Source organism: Varanus komodoensis, unplaced genomic scaffold (assembly GCF_004798865.1).
Source record: "Varanus komodoensis strain SLA01 unplaced genomic scaffold, ASM479886v1 scaffold16, whole genome shotgun sequence".
Classification (NCBI taxonomy): Eukaryota; Metazoa; Chordata; class Lepidosauria; order Squamata; family Varanidae; genus Varanus; species Varanus komodoensis.
This window is the reverse complement of record NW_025335468.1, coordinates 21,431,480-21,453,351: the sequence shown is the minus strand read 5'-3', so window position 1 is coordinate 21,453,351 and position 21,872 is coordinate 21,431,480. Positions and strand designations below refer to the sequence as shown.

At 40.2% G+C, this 21,872-nt stretch overlaps 1 protein-coding gene across 1 annotated transcript in view; it reads right to left on the bottom strand.

Annotated features, from left to right (window-relative positions):
- The window catches only part of DCDC1 (doublecortin domain containing 1), a 322,276-nt gene that overhangs the window by 24,045 nt on the left and 276,359 nt on the right, over positions 1-21,872 (bottom strand). The window contains exons 19-25 of the mRNA XM_044426107.1: positions 20,054-20,158; positions 19,058-19,157; positions 16,708-16,843; positions 15,527-15,686; positions 8,597-8,755; positions 1,966-2,169; positions 1,175-1,289 (exon numbers count right to left, since the gene is read on the bottom strand). Coding sequence (XP_044282042.1) covers positions 1,175-1,289; positions 1,966-2,169; positions 8,597-8,755; positions 15,527-15,686; positions 16,708-16,843; positions 19,058-19,157; positions 20,054-20,158 — 979 coding nt within the window. The remainder of the gene's footprint in view (positions 1-1,174; positions 1,290-1,965; positions 2,170-8,596; positions 8,756-15,526; positions 15,687-16,707; positions 16,844-19,057; positions 19,158-20,053; positions 20,159-21,872) is intronic.

Sequence of the window (21,872 nt, the reverse complement as noted above, 5' to 3'; positions counted from 1 at the left end):
GTTTACCACATTACACACTGCATGCTTAATTTTGCTGCTGCCACTGCACCAGCTCTGTGGAGAATCACAGGACCAGAAGAAATGACTGTGGAGTGCTCACAAGACCTGGACAAGTTCTTGCAGGCCCACTTATTTTGACCACACAGCTCTTCGCTGAACCAGTGTGGTGGCAGTGAACAAGAGAGGGGCGTGTAGTGGGAGCATGCTGTGGCAGCAGCCATTGGAAAGGGGTGCAATGTGGCGGCAGTGTTGGCAGCCTCTGCCAGCAAGAGAGCTTGTGAGAGGCTGTGCAGGAGTGATAAATGGGCCATGAATTGCCCTGTTGGGGTAGCTGGGATCAATCAGTTGGAATAAGGCAGAAGAGCCTGCGGGAGAAGCAGCTGATGCTAGACGAGGCAGCAGCCCAGGAAAATGGAAGCAGAGGCAGAACTGAAAGCTGATAAAAGCCAGCAGGAACAACAGAGTGCAGCACACAGTAACTGTACAGAAAAAGAGGAGAAGAGAAGGTGACCTGAAATCACAGAAAGCAGCAGAGAAAGTCTGCTAGGAGAGGAAGACTTTTCACAGCAGTTCTACAAGAAAGTAGCCCAGTTTGGTAATCTACAAGCAGTTCAGCTCCAAAAGCTTCAGAGACTGGTGACTGAAATACCACTTCTGTGCGCCTTGAAAAGACCCTAACCAGGAGGAAGACTTCAGGATTAACTAAGCTTGAGTACTAACTAGGGAGGAGATAGCACAAGGACAATTGGGTAATGGTTGGGAAATAAATTAGCTCAAGGGTGATATTTATTTTCTTAAAGATACAGTAACTTTTAAACAAGTTTGCACAATGCATATTGTTATTACCCAATTTGCCAATTAATTCCTTATTGGTGGAAATACATTTTAAAGAAATGTTAATGTATTTGGTTCAACTTTAGAACAATTTTTGGTCTGTCTATACCAAGGCTATAGACTATTCCAACTACCCTGTTATAGCACTGGGATTGTTCCAGAAATTATTGGTAGTGGCAGAAGAAATGAAAAGTAGGCAAATGCATCCATCACACAGTTTTTCTAAAATACATGTATTTCACAATTGACAGGATCTAAAATAGACCAGTTCAACATAAGCCATCACAGTGGTAGCACTCATAAGTCAATCCATGATAGCAGATTATACAAAGAGCTTTACCTGAAGGACGACAGCACACCCTTGCATTTCTGCCGGGATCTTTGGAAACCCATTCAATATATTAGGCATTGATACTGCTAGCACGAGATTTGGGTCAATCACAAGGTGAAATGTCCTAGGTGCAGAAAGGTCAGAGAGAAGCCAAAAGATTATAGAATCATATGTTTTTTATAAATATATATATATTTCCTGCTAATAGAATGGCTTGCGTCCAGATTGAATTTATTTTGGAGCTATAACAGCTGTTTTTACACAGGGCTCTGCATGTACTACCCTCATTTCATCTTTGTTAGGATGTTTAATAGGAACCTTTCATCCACCTCAAATTGAGAAGGGAAGATGATAGATGTACTAGTTGCAGTAGTATGAGCAGTACCATGTTAAGTCTCTGCCTCAAGAGACTGATACAAGGAACATAAGACAGAAAAGTAAGGAGAACAAACGCAAGGGTAAAGAAGGGAAAGTATATGTGCTTAGCACACTTATATGTGCTCAGGATCAGGCTCCTCAGGGTATGGGCAGTATTTGGGGATTGCCAAAAGAAAAAGTGGCATACTTAAGATTATGTACAGCGCCCTATAATCAAAAATTTGTAATGATAGCTATTTTTTATTCCCTTATTTTTCTTGTCATAGTTTAGAGACCCCATGAACTGTAAAACTAGCTGGAAGAAACACAATGTCTGCTCTTCAAGAAAAAGTGAAAAGGATTTGCACCATATTTTCCGATGGTGAAAATTTGAGTGCTGCTAATGCAATGCAATCCTTGTGAGAGTACCAGTGAATTTGCACCTGCTCGCCTCTCTCCATATCCACTGCTGAGTGATATCGTCATTCTTCTTCTCCAACAAAACCACTTCAGTGCCAGAATGCAGATCAGAATTCTCCACACCCAAAACAAGATTTGGGAATCTGCAGTTGATAATCTTTCCACTTCTGAATTCAAACTGCTGATTATGGGCTTTCTGTAATTCTTCCATTAGTTTAGGCTGGTGCCTAAAGTCAGCAAAAATCCATTTAGCTCTAAATGTTCTGTGAACATCACATTTCATGATAACAAACAAACAAACAAAAAAGCCAGACAAATCCTATATGTAGAATATTTTTACAGCTTGTGCTTTATAGCTGAAGTCAAATATGTAAAAGAATATAAAGAAAGTTGGGCACACATATTAAGAATTGGATATGCTGAAATATAAAGGTGCAGAAGGAGGTTTATGAAAAATACAGAAACATCTTGGAGAAAACACACAGAGGATTTCATTGACTGAATCACATAAAACAGCTTTCTAGACAGCATGCAGGAGCAAACACCATCTTTATCTGGGCTGCATTGTGCTCCTCTGAGCTTAACTTGAAACTTGAAAAATAAGAAAGACAAATTTGAATGAAGCCCAGCAAGCCTCTTCAGCCTGGCTTGATTTTTGAATAGCCAGACTAGTACATATTGTTACAGAGAGTGCACAGTGTAAGGAGAGTACAAATGATACATAGCAGTCTGTTGGTAAATGAATAATGAAGACCTCTTCAATCTATTTTGTAAAATGTGAAATCAATGAAACTCTAAACCTATTACTTCTTATGTTTGACTGTTCCTTTAATGCTTCATGCAGTTTTCCTGATCCTTTTCTCTTTTCCACAAAGCCGATGAATGGTTTTTTTCTCACATTTTGTGATATTGTATTGTTGGGATTCTTGAAAATTATTTGTGTGACTTTCAGAGTGAGTGGTGGCAGAGTACTTAGAAGACAAAGCAGCTCTAATTGTCACCAATCCTAAGTGAAGAGAGGGGTCCTTCTCCTGTCCATTCATTAATGTGGTCACACATTAATTTTCATTTTTTGTGGAATTTAATTAATTAATTAAACAAACAAACAAACAACTTATATGCCGCCCCATCGCATGAGCCTCAGGATGGCTTACAATCATAAAATCCCACATAAAATACAAAAATACAACCCCCCCCCTCACAAAAAACCAAATAATTAAAATACATAAAATGTAATAGTGGACACAGCCAGGTCAATTTAAAATCAACAAATAAACCATTAACAGTTAAAATAGCGTTTAAATAAAAAGGTCTTGGCCTGGCGCTGAAAAACAAATAAGGTCTCTCTGGGGAGCGCATTCCATACGTTGGGTGCCACTGCAGAGAAAGCCCTCCTCCAAGTACTCACCCTCCTAATATCTTTTACAGAGGGTTCCTGGAGAAGGGCCTCTGCCGCCGATCTCAGGGGGCAGGAGGGCATATATGGACACAGGAGCTCCTCAGGGCCTAAGCCGTTCAGGGCTTTGTAGGTGATAACCAGCACCTTGAATTGGGCCCGGACTTCAATGGGGAGCCAGTGGAGCTGATGGAGAACTGGGATTATATAAGAACAACACCCAGTCCCCGTCAGCAGCCTGGCAGCTCTGTTTTGCACCAATTGAAGTATCCGGACCGTCTTCAAGGGCAGCCCCACGTAGAGTGCGTTGCAGAAGTCTAATTGGGAAGTAACCAATGCATGCATCACTGTTGCCAGGCAGTCGTTCTCCAGGTAGGGACGCAGCTGATGGATCAGCCAAAGCTGAAGGAAAGCGCTCCTCGCCACCGCTGTCACTTGAGCTTCCAACAATAGCTCTGGGTCGAGGAGCACTCCCAACCTGCGAACCCTGTCCTTAAGAGGGAGTGCAACCCCATTCAGGACAAGGTCAAAGTCCCCCATTCCAAAGCCCGATTCACCTATCAACAGGACTTCCATCTTGTCTGGATAGAGCTTCAGTTTATTGGCCCTCATCCAGCCCATTACTTTGGCCAGGCACCGGTTCAGTACAGCCACTGCCTCACCTGGATTGGTAGAGAACGAGAGGTAGAGCTGGGTATCATCAGCATACTGATGATTCCGCAGCCCACACCTCCTGATGACCTCTCCCAGCGGTTTCATGTAGATATTGAATAGCAAGGGGGACAAAATGGACCCCTGCGGAACTCCATGGCATAACTGCCATGGCGCAGAGCCATAGTCCCCCAGCACCACCTTCTGGAATTGGCCATTGAGATAGAAGTGGAACCACTGCAAAGCAGTGCCCCCAACTCCCAATCCCGCTAGCCTATCCAGAAGGATACCATGGTCGATGGTATCAAAAGCCGCTGAGAGGTCCAGGAGAACCAATAGGGATGCACTCCCCCGGTCTTTCTCCCTGCACAGGTCATCGTACAGGGCAACCAAGGCAGATTCAGTACCATACCCAGGTCTGAAGCCGGACTGAAATGGGTCCAGAATATGAACACCTGAAATAGGAAATAAAATCACAGATGGATATCCATTGCTTGAAGGTACCAGATTTGACCCCGAGGGGTGGGGGAACAAGGAAAAACGCTAAACTTTCCCTCAGCTTTGCTATAGGATCCACTATAATAAGGGTGTTAACATATCTGCACAGAGTGATATAAAGTACCAGATATGGCCTAGTCGTGGGATACCTAGAGAATGACTGGGTCTGCATGTCATATCAATTTCAGATGTCCCAGTCAGAAACTACACATTGTTCTGTTAAAAAACCCTTTAAAGGGGACATAGATTTTGACAACTAGCTGGAAAATCTTTTGCCTGAGCAGTTAGAGTTTCAAAAGTGAACAATGTGCATCACCTTGAGGACTGTCAGGAAAAAAGACAGTTGAGGCTCCAACTGCAAAGGGTATAAATCTTGTCACCCCCTTTTGCAAGTAAATATTATGCATGCCTTTATTTTCCCTTGATAGTTTGTTTTTTTCTGACAGCTGTCAAGTGAATCCAAATAAAAGAAATAGCCTATTTGGATCCTCTTTGGATCAATGTACAGAGTTGGTGCCTACTGCACGGTTGGTACCTTGACATTGCCTAAACAAGGATCCTTATTTCTGCACTTACACAGCTGTGTCAGAATTCTAAAAAAAAAATGAATTAAAATGTTTCCCAACCACTGAAAGCCTGCCCAAGGTGCTGTTCAGACAGTTTGAAGGGTCTTTCAAAAGAGGGATCATGTAGTGTCTGTCAAAACAGGGATCATGAAAGCTGGCTATCTTGCCATGGTGTCCCCCGGAATACCCATGGGAAAATCAAAGGTAAGAGGGGGGATAAGGGGAACAGCTTCTTGGTGAGCCTAATGTCTGTTGGACATGCCCTGGATTGTTTTGCAGAATAACCAACCCAGTGTGTCTTATTTTTGATCTACAGGGAGATCTGAACACATTTAACTCTTCTTTCCTTAACTTTAGAACATTTTCACAAATGTAACTTTCAAAAAATGGGGAGTTTTGCACAAATTCCATAAATCAGAGTAATTATTGCCAGTCTCCTGCCAGGCAGCTTTCTGGCCTTTCTGACAAACTATACATAAGCCATTGTGCCAGGTTCTCATGTCATGACAAGCCACTCTGAAAAAAGTCACCTGACAAGCCATGGGCTCTCCAGTGACTTGCGAATGGCCAAGGAACCACACTACACTGCAGGAACTGTGCCAGGTTGGGACATCCTAAGCTACAAGGCTGCTAAGCTACAGAGGGTTATCACATCATGTGAACCAAGTCAGTGTAGAATTGAAATTTCTGCACCATGAACTTGAGCTATGCAGTCTGCATTACACACATCAGCCTGCATTCTGGGTAGTATCAACTTACACAAATTGCTGGAACAGAAGAGCAGAATATTGTTGAAAAGTAACAGGTTTTACAAGAAAAAACAGGGGCAGCATGTTTATTATGTTAGTCGCAAAGTCATGTCCAACCCATCGCGGCCCCATGGACAACATTCCTCCAGGTTCTCCTGTCCTCCACCATCTCCCGGGGTCCACCTAAGCTCACACCGACTGCTTCAGTGACTCCAACTAGCCACCTCTTCCTCTGCAGTCTCTTTCTTCTTTTGCGGTCAATTGTTCCCAGCATTAGGCTCTTCTCCAGTGGGTCCTTCCCTCTCATTAGGTGGCCAAAGTATTTGAGTTTCATCTTTAGTATCTGGCCTTCTAAAGAGCAGTCAGGGTTGATCTACTCTAGGACTGACCGGTTTGATCGCCTTGCAGTCCAAGGAACTTGCAGGAGTCTTCACCAGCACCACAATTCAAAGGCCTCAATTCTTTAGTGCTCAGCCTTCCTTCTGGTACAGCTTTCACAGCCATACATTGCAACTGGGGAAATTATACACACTTTTGTCAGCAGGGTGATGTATCTGCTTTTCAGTATGCTGTCTAGATTTGCCATAGCTTTCCTCCCCAGGAGCAAGCGTCTTTTAATTTCTTGGCTGCAGTCCCCATCTGTGGTGATCTTGGAGCCCAGGAAAATAAAATCTGTTACTACCTCCATTTCTTCCCCATCTATTTGCCAGGAAGTGAGAGGACAGGATGCCATGATCTTAGTTTTCTTAATGTTGAGTTTCAAGCCAACTTTTGCACTCTTCTCCTTCACCCGCATCAAGAGGCTCTTTAGTTTCTCTTCACTTTCTGCCATGAGAGTGGTATCATCTGCATATCTCAGGTTATTGATATTTCTCCCAGCAGTCTTAATTCCAACTTGTGATTCATCTGGCCTTTCACATGATGTGCTCTGCATATAAGTTAAATAGGCAGGGTGACAGTATACAGCCTTGCCAAACTCCTTTCCCAATTTTGAACCAATCAGTGGTTCCATGTCCAATTCTCACTGTTGCTTCTTGACCCGCATATAGGTTTCCCAAGAGACAAATAAGATGGTCTAGTACTCCCATCTCTTTAAGAACTTGCCACAATTTGTTGTGATCCACACAATCAAAGGCTTTAGCATAGTCAATGAAGCAGAAGTAGATGTTTTTCTGGAACTCCCTAGCTTTCTCCATGATCCAGCGTATGTTGGCAATTTGATCTCTAGCTCCTCTGTCTCTTCAAAACCCTGTCTGTACTTCTGGTAGTTCTAGGTCCACATACTTGAAAATTCTTTGGCATTTCCCTTCTTTGGAATTGGAATGTAAATTGACCTTTTCCAATCCTGTAGCCACTGTTGAGTTTTCCAGATTTGCTGGCATACTGAGTGTAGCACTTTAACTGCATTGTCTTTTGGGATTTTGAATAGCTCAGCTGGAATACGGTCTCCTCCACTAGCTTTGTTGTTGCTCAGACTTCCTAAGGCCCATTTGACTTCACATTCCAGGATGTCTGGCTTGAGGTCAGTGACCACCCCATCGTGGTTATCAGGGACGTTAAGTTCTTTCTTGTATAGTTCTTCTGTGTAATCTTGCCACTTCTTCTTAATCTCTTCAGCCTCTGGTAGGTCCCTGCCATTTTGGTCCTTTATCATACCCATCTTTGCACGAAACGTTCCCTTCATATCTCCAATTTTCCTGAAGAGGTCTCTGGTTCTCCCTATTCTGTTGTTTTCTTCTATTTCTGCGCACTGTTCATTTAAGAAGGCATTCTTATCTCTTCTAGCTATTCTCTGGAATTCTGCATTCAATTGGGTGTATCTTTCTCTTTCTCCCCTGCCTTTCGCTTCCCTTCTTTCCTCAGCTATTTGTAAAGCTTCCTCAAACAGCCAGTTTGCTTTCTTGCATTTCTTTTTCTTTGGGATGGTTTTAGATGCTACCTCTTGTACAATGTTGCGAACTTGCATCCATAGTTCTTCAGGCACTCTGTCTATCAGATCTAATTCCTTAAATCTATTTGTAACCTCTAGTGTATATTCATCAGGGATATGATTTAGGTCATACCCGAGTGGCCTAGTGCTTTTCCCTACTTTCTTCAATTTAAGCCTAAATTTTGCAACAAGAAGCTCATGATCTGAGCCACAGTCAGCTCCTGGTCTTGTTTCTACTGACTGTATAGAGCTTCTCCATCTTTGGCTGCAGAGCACATAGTCAATCTGATTTCTGTGTTGACCATCTGGTGATGTCCATGTATAGAGTCGTCTCCTGGGTTGTTGGAAAAGAGTGTTTGCTGTGACCAGTGTGTTCTCTTGATTAAATTCTACCAGCCTGTGCCCTGCTTCATTTTGTACTCCAAGGCCAAACTTGCCTGTTATTCCAGTTATCTTTTGGCTTCCTACTTTAGCATCCCAGTCCCCCATAATGATAAGGACATCATTTTTTGGAGTTAATTCTAGAAGGTGTTGTAGGCCTTCATAGAACTGGTCAACTTCAGCCTCTTCAGCATCACTGGTTGGGGCACAGACTTGGATTACTGTGATGCTGAATGGTTTGCCTTGGATTTGAACTGAGATCATTCTGTCATTTTGGAGATTGTATCCCAGTACTGCTTTTCCTACTCTTCCTGGCTATCAAGGCAGTGATTTATTAACTTCTCTTAAAAATGTAGCCACTTCTCACTTTAACTCAATTGTAATGTGTACAATTATTTTCATTTTATAACAATAATTTCTATAAAAACTTAAATGGAAAAGAAACAGGAACAGTTCATTATGCACAAAATAGGAATACCTGACCTGTATTTTTTATATAATTCTGCATCTTCAAAAAACTGTTCTTCTTTCTCCTTCTGAAGGCTGCAGTCCTCATCAAGATCATAGGAAATTTGCTGCCAGGTATATTTCATTGGTTTATAGAATGCATCTGCTTTAAGATGGGATTTTGCATGTGAATTCCTACAAAGATAAAAAGTCAAAGTGAAATTTAGAGAACTGGAACTCATTACTAGTTTAAATTTTACATGAAGATTTGAATCACTAATTAAAACTGAGTTTCATAAGGGGATTAAAAGCTGAAACAATTAATTTTCATTCTTGTGGCAATGGAAGCTTGGCCTGAATAAATACTTGGCTGCAAAACTGCACATAGCCAGACTCCTTAAAACCACAGAGGTCAATCAATGAGAGCTAAACAGTTTGCAGGAGCAGCCTAAATGATCTGGATAATAGTTTACTGCCTTAAAAAGGTGCATTCACCGACATTTTCTCCTCATTTCCCAATATGGCCAATCAGACTCTGGTTTAAGGGAGAGGAACATAAAAATGCACTTGCATTCTATGTTGCATTCAGTTTATCACTGACTAGTACATCTGTATTTTGGGAAGGGAAAAAGGTACAGCAGTGAAAAAGAAGGAGGAAAGAGTCACTGTACCAGTACTAAGGCAACAACTTATTGAGTAAGTCCAATCCCTTTGTGGTATAGAGTTGTAGAAAAGTAGAATTAGAAGAGACTGGAGGGCCACTCGGTCCAACCCTCTGCTCAGTGCAGGACGCAAAGTTAAACCATCCTGTTCAGATGGTGGTCTAATTGCATCCTGAATGCTTCTAGTGTGGGAAAATCTACAACCTCCTGAGGAAAGTGGTCCCATTGTCATACTGCTCTAACAGCCAGGAAGTTCTTCCTGAAGTTCAGCCAGAACCTGGCTTCCTGTAACTCGAGTCCATTATTCCATGTCCTGCATTGTTGAGACGAAACATGCCCAGTTGTTAGCATCTCTCCTCACAGGGTTTTGTTTCCAGTCCCTGGATCACTCTTGCTGCTTTCATCTGAACCCTTTTCATCTGCATCTTTCTTAAACTGTGGTGGCCAGAACTGGACACAGTACTACAGATGAGACCTAACCAATCCTGAGTAAATGGGGACTAGTATTTCATGCAATTTGGAAATGATACTTATATTGATGCAGCTTAAAATAGGATCTGTCCAAGAAAAAGTAACATAACACCTTAAAGATTAAGAAATTCATTACCAGCATATGCTTCTGTGGTGCTACAGCCCACTTCATCAGAAGCATGAAGAGATATTCTTAGTTAGCCAAATACTTGGGTGTAGAGGAACAAAAAAATCTTGTAAATTATGTGGTCATGTGGCAGTGAAATGCTAAAGCACTGCAAATACCCTGGACAGAAGGATGAACGAGTGAGTTCTAGATCAAATCAAGCCAGAACTTGCCCAGGAAACAAAAAAATGTAAAACTGAAGCTGTTGTATTTTGGACACATCATGTGAAGGAAGAAAAGAAGACAAAGGAAACCATTCTCAAAACAAAAAGAAATGGTTTTCATAACATGGGTATTGTATTATCATAAGATACTAGCCATAAATCTATGTGAATTAAAAACATGAAATTCTCTTCCCAAATATGATTAATTGCTGCTTCCAAAAATAGTGGTTTGCCCAGTGAATGACATAAAGGTAGGTAGGCCAATAGAATTTGGTAATCATTGGGTGCTGTGAAGTTGCTTCAAGAGCCAAAGCAACCACCAGAGAGTTGCCTGTCTGTCCAGTAAGGTATAGTTTGGGGAAGACACAACCAGTTAAGCTAGCATTATTTCCTTGTTAATTCTCAAATCAGTTTCATAGTCTTAAAGAATACAGTTCATGCCTGAGACAGATTGTGCCCAAGTATGATTTACTGTTTTGCTTCACTTTCCTTCCTTAGGTAGTAGCTTGCCAGAATAAATTGCTATCTGAGGATCTATTCATTCACTCATTCATTCATTCATTCATTCATTCATTCATTCATTCAAATATTTCCTTCATTTCTGTTCCCCCACCATACCCCTTTCTACACTCTGACCAATGAGGACATTATTATTTTCACTCATTAAGAAAGTATCTTGCCAGTAATTTGCTGAAAACCACTCTGTCAGTTTGCAACTGGAACTCCCAAGTGCACATTCAACACTCAGGTACAAAGTAGTTTCTCTAGAACTGAGGAAGGGCCCATGTTGCACATAGTCTAACATCAACAACAAGTTGCACATTTTCAGTTCGAAAGTTTTTCTAGTTAATGAGCGATTACTTGTGTTGACTTTTTCAGGAGTTAATGCCCCTCTGAAAAACAAACATATTTGCAGGAGGATGCTTTTTTTTTTGTAGCCTTTGTTCATGTGTGAAATACTGGAAGCCATTTAAAAAAAATGAAACTCATTGGATTACTTTTTTAATTTGACTATTGTGCAAAGCTAGGTTTTCTGACAGAGTACGTTCCAGATTTTTAAAACCAGCCATCTAAATGATCCAGGGCCACTCTTTTAGTAACACAAGCTATATCAAAGTATGTTTTTAATTACCTAGATAGCTGGACAAATATAAACAATATAAGTAGATGAATATACTTAGGTTCTAATCCAGTTCATGGTATTCAGATCATTTTTTGGATACTTCTAGCCAAACCTAAAATTACAAATAGTCTTTTAAAGATTCCAAGATTGTACTCTCCTAGTTATTATTTTATTGCATTTATATCTTGCCTTTATTCCTCTTGCAAGAAACCCAGTGTGGCTTACATAGTCCTCTTCTGCTCCAATTAATCCTCACATCAAGAACCCTGTGAGGTAGCTAAGGCCAAAAATAAGTGACTGGATTAAAGTCACCCAGTGAACTTCATGTCTGAGTGGGAACTAGAACCAACAGCTCCAATACAGTATTGGCCAATACTGATGGAAAAGTCTATAAATTAAATTTCAAACTAAAATAACAATATAAAATATTTAAGAATAACAAACGTGTACTTAGGATCACAGCTTAAATTCCATACACATTGTTAGCTTTTTACACATAAGGCTATGAAAAGCCATCCCTTTACAGAATCCAATTTTTCTTTCAGGAAGGGAAGCCTTTGAACCAAATACAGAAAACTGCTTAATGCAATACTTACTCAAATGTTTAAACACTAAATTGCACAACTCTCTCCAGGGCTTTCAGCAGACCTTCTCTAAATAAATATATATTCTTTATCCATAGCACACTTACTGTTTATGGGGTACTTTCAAATTGCCAATGAAAACATTTTTTTGCAAGTTTGAGCGTATAATGTCTCTCCCCTCTCCTCTTTCTAAGGGGGGGGGGTGTGTGCGAGTGTGTATGGACAGAGGTCAGCAAGAAAGCCACAAAGCATAGCAGCAGAAGCTATTGCAAACAGCAGGCATTAGAGTGAGATCCGGTGAAGGACAGCATATCCATCTATCTACCTACCTACCTACCTAGTGATTCATAGGGTTGGATCCAGACTTAGTTGAATTAAGGCCCCATTGAAATAAGTGGAACAAGCTAGTCCCCATTGATTTTAATGGGAACAGTTTAACTTAGCTTGGATCTAAACCACAGATGTTTTTACCATGCTCCTCTATCGTGAATACAACACTTAGCTTACAACAATGAAAACCAACTACGTAGTAAAGAACTATCAAAACAAAAGCGAAGGCGGACTCCGCAGATAGAACAGAGCTGACACATCAAGGGTAAATATTATTATTAAAAAGATACTTGACCAATTTTAAAATGAGAGATGTGCAGATACTCGGATGTAGAGATTTGCCGTGCATTAGATGAGGTAGAATTGGCCTTAAAGAACAAAGGACCATCAGAGTAAGATAGTTTGCCTTATCCTCTGGCAAAAACACCAAACAGGGAAGTCAACTGAGTTTCGTGGGGCAAGATCAGGGGGCAGCCTCCAAAAAAGTATTTCTCCTGTCCCGAGTCTTTGCCAGTGTGTGGTGCATAGTGGAGGTCCTGCCTTCAGAAGCACCCATGCTGGTATGGGAGGAAGCACTCTCTAAGATATACTGGACTGAAACCAGTTCAAGATTTAAAAGTGACCACCCTGGAAATGAGCTGGCAACCAGTGCAGCTCTTGCAGGATAGGTGCAGCATGGCGAATGTTTATTAACATCGTCACTACTGCATTCTGAACCAATTGAGATGTTTGAAGAAAAGCAGCTCCATGAAGAGGATGCTGCAGTAATCCAAGTTACTTGTTCTATGGCATGTTCCACAATGACCAGGTTTGACTTTACCAGGAATGGCTGTACTTGACATATCAGCCAAAGCTGGGCAAAGATACTCCTGGCCACAGCTCTCATTTAGGCATCCAGGTGCAGAGCTGTGTCCAGAAACATCTCCAAACTGTGAATCCATTTCTTTAAGGCCAATTCTACGTCATCTAATGCAAGGCAAATCTCTACATCCGAGTATCTGCACATCTCTCATTTTAAAATTGGTCAAGTATCTTTTTTTTATTTGGAATGGTTGTCATTTACTATGGGTTGCTCAGTGCTTTTCTGTCTGGAAAAGTCCCTCATAGATTTGGAGGATTTTCTTAGAGAAACCAGAGATCATTTAGATGGGCACTGTAAGTGCAAAAGGGTCACCTAGCATACCTCCAGGGTTGGGAAGAAGCAGATATTTTGTTTGCAAAACTTTAAGCTGGATGTTAGCTTCTAAAAACAACGATATTTTCCCATTGAGGCAGTTGTGGACACTTGGGTGATTTAAGCTGGGTTTCATGGCAATTATGTCACATTGGATCTAGAGCTGTAGAGTGGAACTCTATGATCTAGCTCCTTCCTTGAACTGAATAGGGAGGGGAAAATTTTCACTGATATCCCCTCCTTCCTGCATTCCCCTACCTCAACCCTAACATTACTCCAGAGAGTTGAGAAATTTTCTGGAACAGTGTAGGAAGGGATACCATGGTCTGCATGATTGGGAAGAATAAGTGGAAATGACCACTTCAGTCCCCTCGTCCAGTAGACGGCTTCTGGATTAGCTGGATCTCAGTTTTCTCTGTGATTGGAAGGATCCATTCACAGAGAATCAGGTCTGGGTCAAAGGCACTGTTTTTCTGTGCCATCTGCCATCACTAATCTTATCGCAAGGAATGGAAGTCTTTTACAGGAAGTTTCTCCACAAAATTATTAGCCTGTCCATATGGAGTCTGAGGATCCCATTGCATAATATGCAACAGTGTGCAATAGCAGTATTGTTTGATCAGGGTGCACTGAAGAAATATGCTCTGTTACTACATCTGCAGTGGAACTGCCATATCTGTAACTGTATATTCTAGATTTTTTCCATGATTTGTATATTTGTTTTTAACATAAATAATTCAGCACTGATATGTCATACACAGGCATAGTCTTACTATTGTGTATGGGACAGCATTAACAGCCAGTTTAGAATTTTGAAATGATTATTTTTAATTCTGGCAGTTTTTCCACATTTCAGAAAACAACAGTGCCACCTAATGCCCAAATAAGTAAATACAAAAAAACCCTTATATTCTAACAGTTTCAAACCAACACCATTATTTCCAGCTATAGTACTCTTCCATTAAGCTTGTATATAGACAACAGTATTTTTTTCAGAAATTTGACAATGGGGTGGTAGTGTGATAACCTATACTACCCCGCACAAAGTATATTCTTTTGTTTCCACCCTTTCCATTATGGTCTTGGCGAATGGGTTTTACTCAAGGGCAATAATAGCTCTATCATAAAAACATAGAAACAGAGAGAGTCAGAAGGTGCCTGCCAGGCTATTTAGTCTGACCCCCAGTTCCAGCTGGCTCTGCTCATGACATGCCTACCATATTAACTGCATTTTCCCCATATATTCATGTAACATCACTATCAGCAAAATGTATCAGAATCAGAAAAATCACATTTTCTATCATGTCATAAAACCAAATTAAGTGCTGGATACAGATCAATACTTTATTATGAAAAAGAATATTTAATGTTATTTTGTAAAACATTTTATATAGACATCCATCTGAAAAAGGGGTGTGTGTTAGGGACATGCTACAATTAATGTAATACAGGAAATTCCTAGAACAACCCTTTGTGGGGTGAGAGTGAAGACCATGAGATGGCAATTCATTCTGCGGGTACCACTGGCAGTAGATCTATACTTATATAGCTTTCCACAGATATACTGGTAACTGACAGGACAGATGTGCCCTTCCATCAGTGAAGGGACACATATACTTCTTCCTAACCCCCTCCAATCAGCAGATCTGTGGGTTAGGATTATTTCATGAGTCTTGAAGGTGCCACAGAACTCTGTTATGGCTATTACCAATTAAATTTAAATTGCTTTATTATTAAATATGTTGGTCATAAGAGTAAGTTGTTAAGAAGGGAGGAAATTCATAAAATTGGGCATTATCCAGTGCAATTAAGCACTACTGCAAAAGATTTTAATGTCTTATTCCAATTTCTTTCCACAGAATTTAATATATAAATTTTCTAACTTTGATCTATAATATCTACTATAATTACCAAACAAGTACAGAAATAAATAAATAGAAAGATCAATTAAAATCAACAGAGTTAAAATAGCAACAGGGCTCCTCCAACTACCTTAACGAGCTTGTATTCTATAGGCTTGTGCCACCCAAGAGAATGTTTACTTTTGTGTGTGTGCATTTTTCCATTCATTGTAAGTAGACAAAGAAACAAATGTTTTAAAATTATAAAGAGGAAATAATGAGGTAAGATGCCATATAAAAATGAGTGGGAATTATGTCTGCATCCTAATTGCTATAGTATAAACACTCGATAAATGGAATTTTGTTTCTAAATTGTCTACTACCTGCACAACAAGCGTAACTTCGCATGTGCATGTGACAGCTGTTCTGATTGTCACAGCAGATTACTTACAGGCACTTATCTATATCATCTTTTACTTTCTCAGGGTTTTCTTCAGCTTGTCTTTCTTCAGGCTCTTCAGCCACTTTTTCTTCTTCAAATTTCACTGTAATTCTTTCAACAGTTAGTTTGGCTCCAACAGCAATGCTGTTCTTGACACCTAAAGCAAGATCTGAAAACAGGTATGCAAAGATGTTTACTCTTAAATAAGTTACATAATTTTCATACCTACTGTGAATATGCTATCTCCTTCATGATTATAGATGTTTCTGCAAACAGATTTCCAGCATAATCTCTCCAGCACAGAACAGAAGTTAAACAATACTTCATTTCATATATATAGCCGAGTATATTCTCTCCCTCCCTCCCTCCCATCATCCACCCATCTCCATTTGCTATACTATGCCTAGTAAAAAGGACAGAATTAAGTTGCTCTGTTGTTTTTATTTCTGCTCCCCCATTCTAAACCATTTGGCTATTGAATAGTATAGAAATGTAATGAACAAATAAACATTAGCTATACAAAAGTTATTTGCTCAGTAATGTCAACTTTAGAAGGCATCTGCTATATGAACCAATCTGAAGGTACAAAGCTGAAACCTAGAAGTTACATACAACACCCAAAAGGAGGGGGGCAGGGACAGGTCAGCTATGGTCTGGAAAAATTGACATTTGGACACATCTCAGATTAAGTTGAACATTTCTGAGTTTCACTCTTAAGAAATATGAGCTTAACTCTCCTACAAAACTGATTAGAACTTACCTTACCTGGATAAACATCCCACTGAAACACTCAGCTTGCACAATCAAGAAGTTCACTGTGGTTTATTTAAGCCATGGTGGCCTATGCAGAGTGCATGCAACTATTTTGAAAATGAAAGCCACAAATGTGGCCTGTCACGTCATCTGAACCTGGCTATGGGTGGGTTGTTGGTACAGTTAACAAACCATCCATGACTCTACATTCTGAGAGCTTTGTTAACATGGCAGCAACTCAAGTTGGCAGAGTTCAGATCATATCACAAGCTGCAGCCATGGCTTGATTATTCCACATCACTTGGCACATATCACAACCCATCAAGCTTTAAAAAAGTCGTGCAAACCTCAACAAAGGTAAATATCTTACAAAAATATTTTTATTTACATATATCAAACACAAACATTTAGCAAAAACAGCATAGAAATTTGCTCACTTTTTGTGTTCCTCATGATACAATAGGCACGAATAGCAGTTATATCAGATGCTAAGTTACTAAGTTGGAGACGTTTCTTATGCTGAGCCTCTGTCCACTGGGGATCAATCCATTGTTCTCCACATGAAACATAAATCTGTTACAAAAATGAATGTTTTGTTTCACATTCATGTTGGAAACGAATGCTTAATAATTTAAACTTATTAACACATTCATTCATTTATAAAATGATCAAACTAAGGCACTCAAGGCTGCTTACAAATATGGTAGAAACACTAAAATAACACTAATTAACACAATAACAAACTCAAACTACTGACAGAAGAAAACTGTACAGAAATAACAAGAAAATCATAGTTTGAAATCTTTCAGCTGAGTTTATGTTCTGCCTCAAATCCCAGATATTTCTAAACATCCTCACTCCATTTCTTATATTATTAGCCAAAGTAATTAGTAAAAAGCATTCCAAGAGTCTTCTGTCACACACATTGCAGTGGAAGTTAGCAGAATATAGTGTGAACAGTTAGCCTTGATTAACTGAAATCTAAAAGCAGTAAATAAGTAAATAAATAATTACTGCTTTTTTTCAGAGGAGTACAAAGTAGACTTAATGAAGTCAAATAGATTTCTTCAGACATTCTGTAGCTAAGTCTTATTTGAATTTAGTTGGATCAGATTTGAGCAAAAATTATTTAAAATGGAACAAAATAAATAAACTTTCTACTATGAAAGTTAACAAAAAAGGTTTCATTGGCTTTGCTTGGTTTCTTTAAGGTTTACTTTAAGTGCAAATTTAATAATATAAAACAGTTCTTTTATTACATAACAAAATTCAAGCAAGCAATCTCTAGGACAAAAAGGAAATAGTGACGCAATAAATATTAAACTAAAAATTGCCACACATGTAACAGAGTCAGTTGTTCACTAAAATGACAAGTAGCTCTTCTACTGCTAAGGTTGAAACAAATGACTGTTTCAGATAGAAAGCACCCTCTGGTCATTTAGACACATGCTTAAATATTTAATCCCCTTCATCCACAAAGAGGGAAACTGGGTTTGTCGAAGTTATGTCTCTAGTCTCATGCCCTGAGCAAAATTACATATGCAAAAGTAAGCATATATACATTTTAAGTTTCTCTTTCATAAACCAGGCTTCATTTCTGAAATCAGCTTTCCCATTGCAAGTTATTACTTTGATAATTCTTTGGGCTCAGAGATTATCCAGTATATGCCATTGTTGTGTTACACATGTGCTGCTAGTAAAGATTTGCTTTGTTCCAGAACTTAGAGGCCTTTCTTACGATCCAGCAAGACATACAGATACACTTTCCAGTTTAGTAACTTCAATAGTGCTTCAATTTTTATGACTAGATATATATAAGTTCTGTTTTCAAGTACTATTTGAGTTAGCCGTAATGATTCATTAGGGAAGTTCTTGTCAGTATGAGAGCCTGCATTTTACTTCTTTCACAGAAGTGAAAGAAGATTGCTGAACTTCTGCCAGTGGCACTGGCTTCACTGGCGTCCTCTGTCATTTCCTCTATAGAAAAGTGTCACTCACATAGATTAAGACAGGAGAAAGCAAATGGGAAATAACATGGGAGAAACAAAATGGGAAAATGTGGTAGAGAGAAAACCTTTCCCTATCACACCAACACTGGACAATATAGTAAAGATGGTAGCATGTTCTCATTCCACCAAAATTCCTGATTTCAGTTCTTTCTGTATCAGCCAACAAAAGTCAAGAGACATAATTGACTTCAATGAGAAAATGGGGAATGGGGCGGGGGGCAAGTCAATGAATTTCTGTGCATTCCATGTGGGTACTACTATACAACTAAAATGAAGACTAGAGTAGTTTTTTGGTGCACTTTCAGTTTTCATCAAGCATACTATGTCCACCAATACTTTCCTGCTAAGACCCCACCAATGACACCAGCACAGAGTAGCTTGGCTGCTTTTCAAGTACAATTCTACAGCGACTCTGGACAAATTGGCAGGGGATATTTCCACATAAAAGCCAGACCTGAGCTGGACAAGGGTTGCGGGAGGGTGGGTGAGGGTCCTTGTCTTATGCGGACACAGAAGCTGGAGTAATGCTGCTCACAAGGAGCTGTCAGGAACAGCTGCCTCCCATTCTTGTGATTTTCCTCTAAGCATTCATGCTGGGCGGCTACTGAGCCAGCTTCTTCATATAGGCCAGAACACACCATTTACTGAAGGGAAAGTGTAACTAAAGCCAAGGAATTAAACAGAACACATCTCAGTGCATAGGTTCATGCAGTGTTTTGGAATGACATACAATGACATATTATAGAAAGTTCCCAATTTTATTTTCATTTTTTCTTACCAACTGATCTCTTTCCAAGCCTTTCAAAAGAAAGATTTCCACCCCTTTTCCAGTGAATAGTCTTCTGGCAGCAAAAGGCAAATGCAATGCTGTGGTGCACCTTTTAAACAAAGGAAAACATGCATATACAGCTCTGTTTGCATGGAGTCTTCAACATTTAAAGGAATGAAAATGGCACATTATAAACAGGGCAACGGTACTCTTCATTAGAAATATCAATTAACCCAGCACTGCTATAACCCAAAGTAGAGCTTCCACCATTTATGGCTTAAGAGCTGTAAGTCCAAGCTCTCAGGGGAGCTCTTATTAAGTTAAAGTGAAAATAGTTCCAGATCTGGGAAAACTAATCCTATCCACTGGGAGCAATTTTAAGACTGGTGATCCTTCAGCTGTACAGAATGGCAGAACAAAATCTTGCAGAATGACAAAGCCAGTACTTTTCAGAGGGCATTCTAGAGTCCAGCTAAATATATCCAGTGCTATTGGTGAACACCAGATAAAGGTTGTGGATACTTGCTTTTAATTTCCGCTTTTAAAGCTACATTATTCTACTTAAGGGCTGTATTTTAAGATGGACCTAGTTTTACTGTCTGGATTTTCTACTGTTTAACTGTGAGCTGTGTCCTTTGGCCAAGAGATGGGCTATACATAAATAGCATTTAAAAATGAATCTAGTAAGCAGAGGGAAAGTAAGCAGTGTGAGGTGTTAATTTCAAGGATGGAGGAGGGATGTTTCAACATTACTGTTTCTTAAAAGGAAGTACAAATGTATCCTTAATCTTGAAGCTTTTGACCAGCACCCCAAATTCTCCAAACATACCAGATATACTGATGATTCTAAATAAATTAATAGAAAAAGCACCAATAGGTAAACCTGAATTATCTATTCTGTGAATGGGATTAATCAACTATAGTGTGTATCCACATCAGGCTTCAACACATGAATGTTAAAATATCAGAACAGACAATGATCGATTATGATATCAATTCGCTTACTGTTCCAGAAAGTGCTGAAATTCAGTTCTGTGTATTTCTTTTTCTGAATTAGTGTACATCTTCATGGTTCTCCTTGCTTTTTGTTTCTTTTCTTGGTCAGATTTCCTAAAGCAAATTAATGTACCATCTCTAAATAAGAAGTTTCCAAAACTTACAAAATAACAAAAAGATCCTCTATGTATTTTGCATTACATGTATGGAAAAATATAAAGCAACTGCAAAATATCTACGTACAGCCAAATTTTACCAAACCTCAGTTTTCACACTGTACCAAATGCTGGTGTTGTGTGCGCGGACTCAGAAGAGTCCTTGGTGTGCACACAAGAGGAGAAAACTTCCCATGAGAACCAGAGGGTGGATGAAGCTGTATTTCTGGTGCCCGCAGAACGAGTTTTACTCCCCAGGTACACAGACGATGGGAATGAAAGTACAGGAGGTAAGGAAATGCAGGGAGTTGCCAAAACAGCAGAGCATACAGAGACCAATTTAGTGGTTGCTGAGGAAACATTTGCATCAGGTAACAATATGGGAATTTAGGAGATAACATAGTTGAAATGATCAAGGATGCTTGTTCCTGCAGACGTACACACAGATTAGGACAATTAGATTCGAGATTGATTGAGCAAAGCAGGGAGAGGAGTTATAGTGATCTGCCTCCAGAAGGACAGCCGAGAAGAATTCAAAAGCACAGTGTAAGTTGAACTTAATCAGAACAAGAGGACAACTTCCTAGCTTACGTGACTGTAATTGTAATACTGTGTAGAATAAAGACTTCTGTAGCATCAGTTGGTGTGATTGCTTTCACTGGGAAGGAGCGCCAGCCGCATGACAGCTGGTAGCACTGGAATTTGCTGCTATGTATGTTGACTTTGGCCATTAGACAAAGCATAGAAACTTCAAAACTGAACAATATGCACATTATTGTGGGGAACTGTACATGTTATGCAGGTGTTTGAAACTCTCCCACATACCGCCTTCAGCCATTACTGTACTTCAACAGAAGTTCAAACAATGGAAGTGCAAGGCATTGATGCATTTTATTTATTTATTTATTTTCTCTGCTGTCCATTACTAAAAAAAAGTCTCTGGGCAGCTTACAAGAAAAGAAACCAAGAACAAAAACATAATGACGACACACAGCACACTGCATCTAAAATAGCAGTAAAACAGGATAAAAACAGGACAAAACCAATTAATTCCTAAAATACTGGAAGAATAAAAAGGTCTTTTTAAAGGCCTGACTGGGATATCAGGCTGCAAGGGGGCTGCTGTGGGAGAGGTGAGGGCCAGGGCATGGCTGCCCACCAGCACGGGGAAGGTACGGCAGTGGGTGATTGTTGTTGGGGACTCCCTGCTGAGGGGCACTGAGGTGGCGGTGTGCCGCCCCAACCTGGAGACAAGGGAGGTTTGCTGCCTGCCAGGCGCACACATCTGGCATGTGATGGACAGAGTGGAGCGTCTTGTTCGCTCCGGGGGACACCAGCCGCTCCTGGTGATCCATGTGGGCACAAACAATGTGGCAAGGCAGGGTGTGGTTGCGACCACCAGGGACTTTGAGGCCTTGGGGAAGAAACTCAGGGAGCTGAAGGCCCAAGTGGCCTTCTCATCAGTCTTACCTGTCTGAAGATTTGGGCCAGGAAGGGACAGGAGGGCCTCCAAGGTGAACGACTGGCTTAGGGTGTGGTGCCAGAAGGAACGCTTTGGGTTCCTCGACCACGGCACTCGTTTCTTGCCAATGGACTTCTGGCAAGGGACTGCTTACACCTCACGAGGATGGGGAAAAGGTCCTTTGGAGATGCTCTAGCGAGCTTCATCCGGA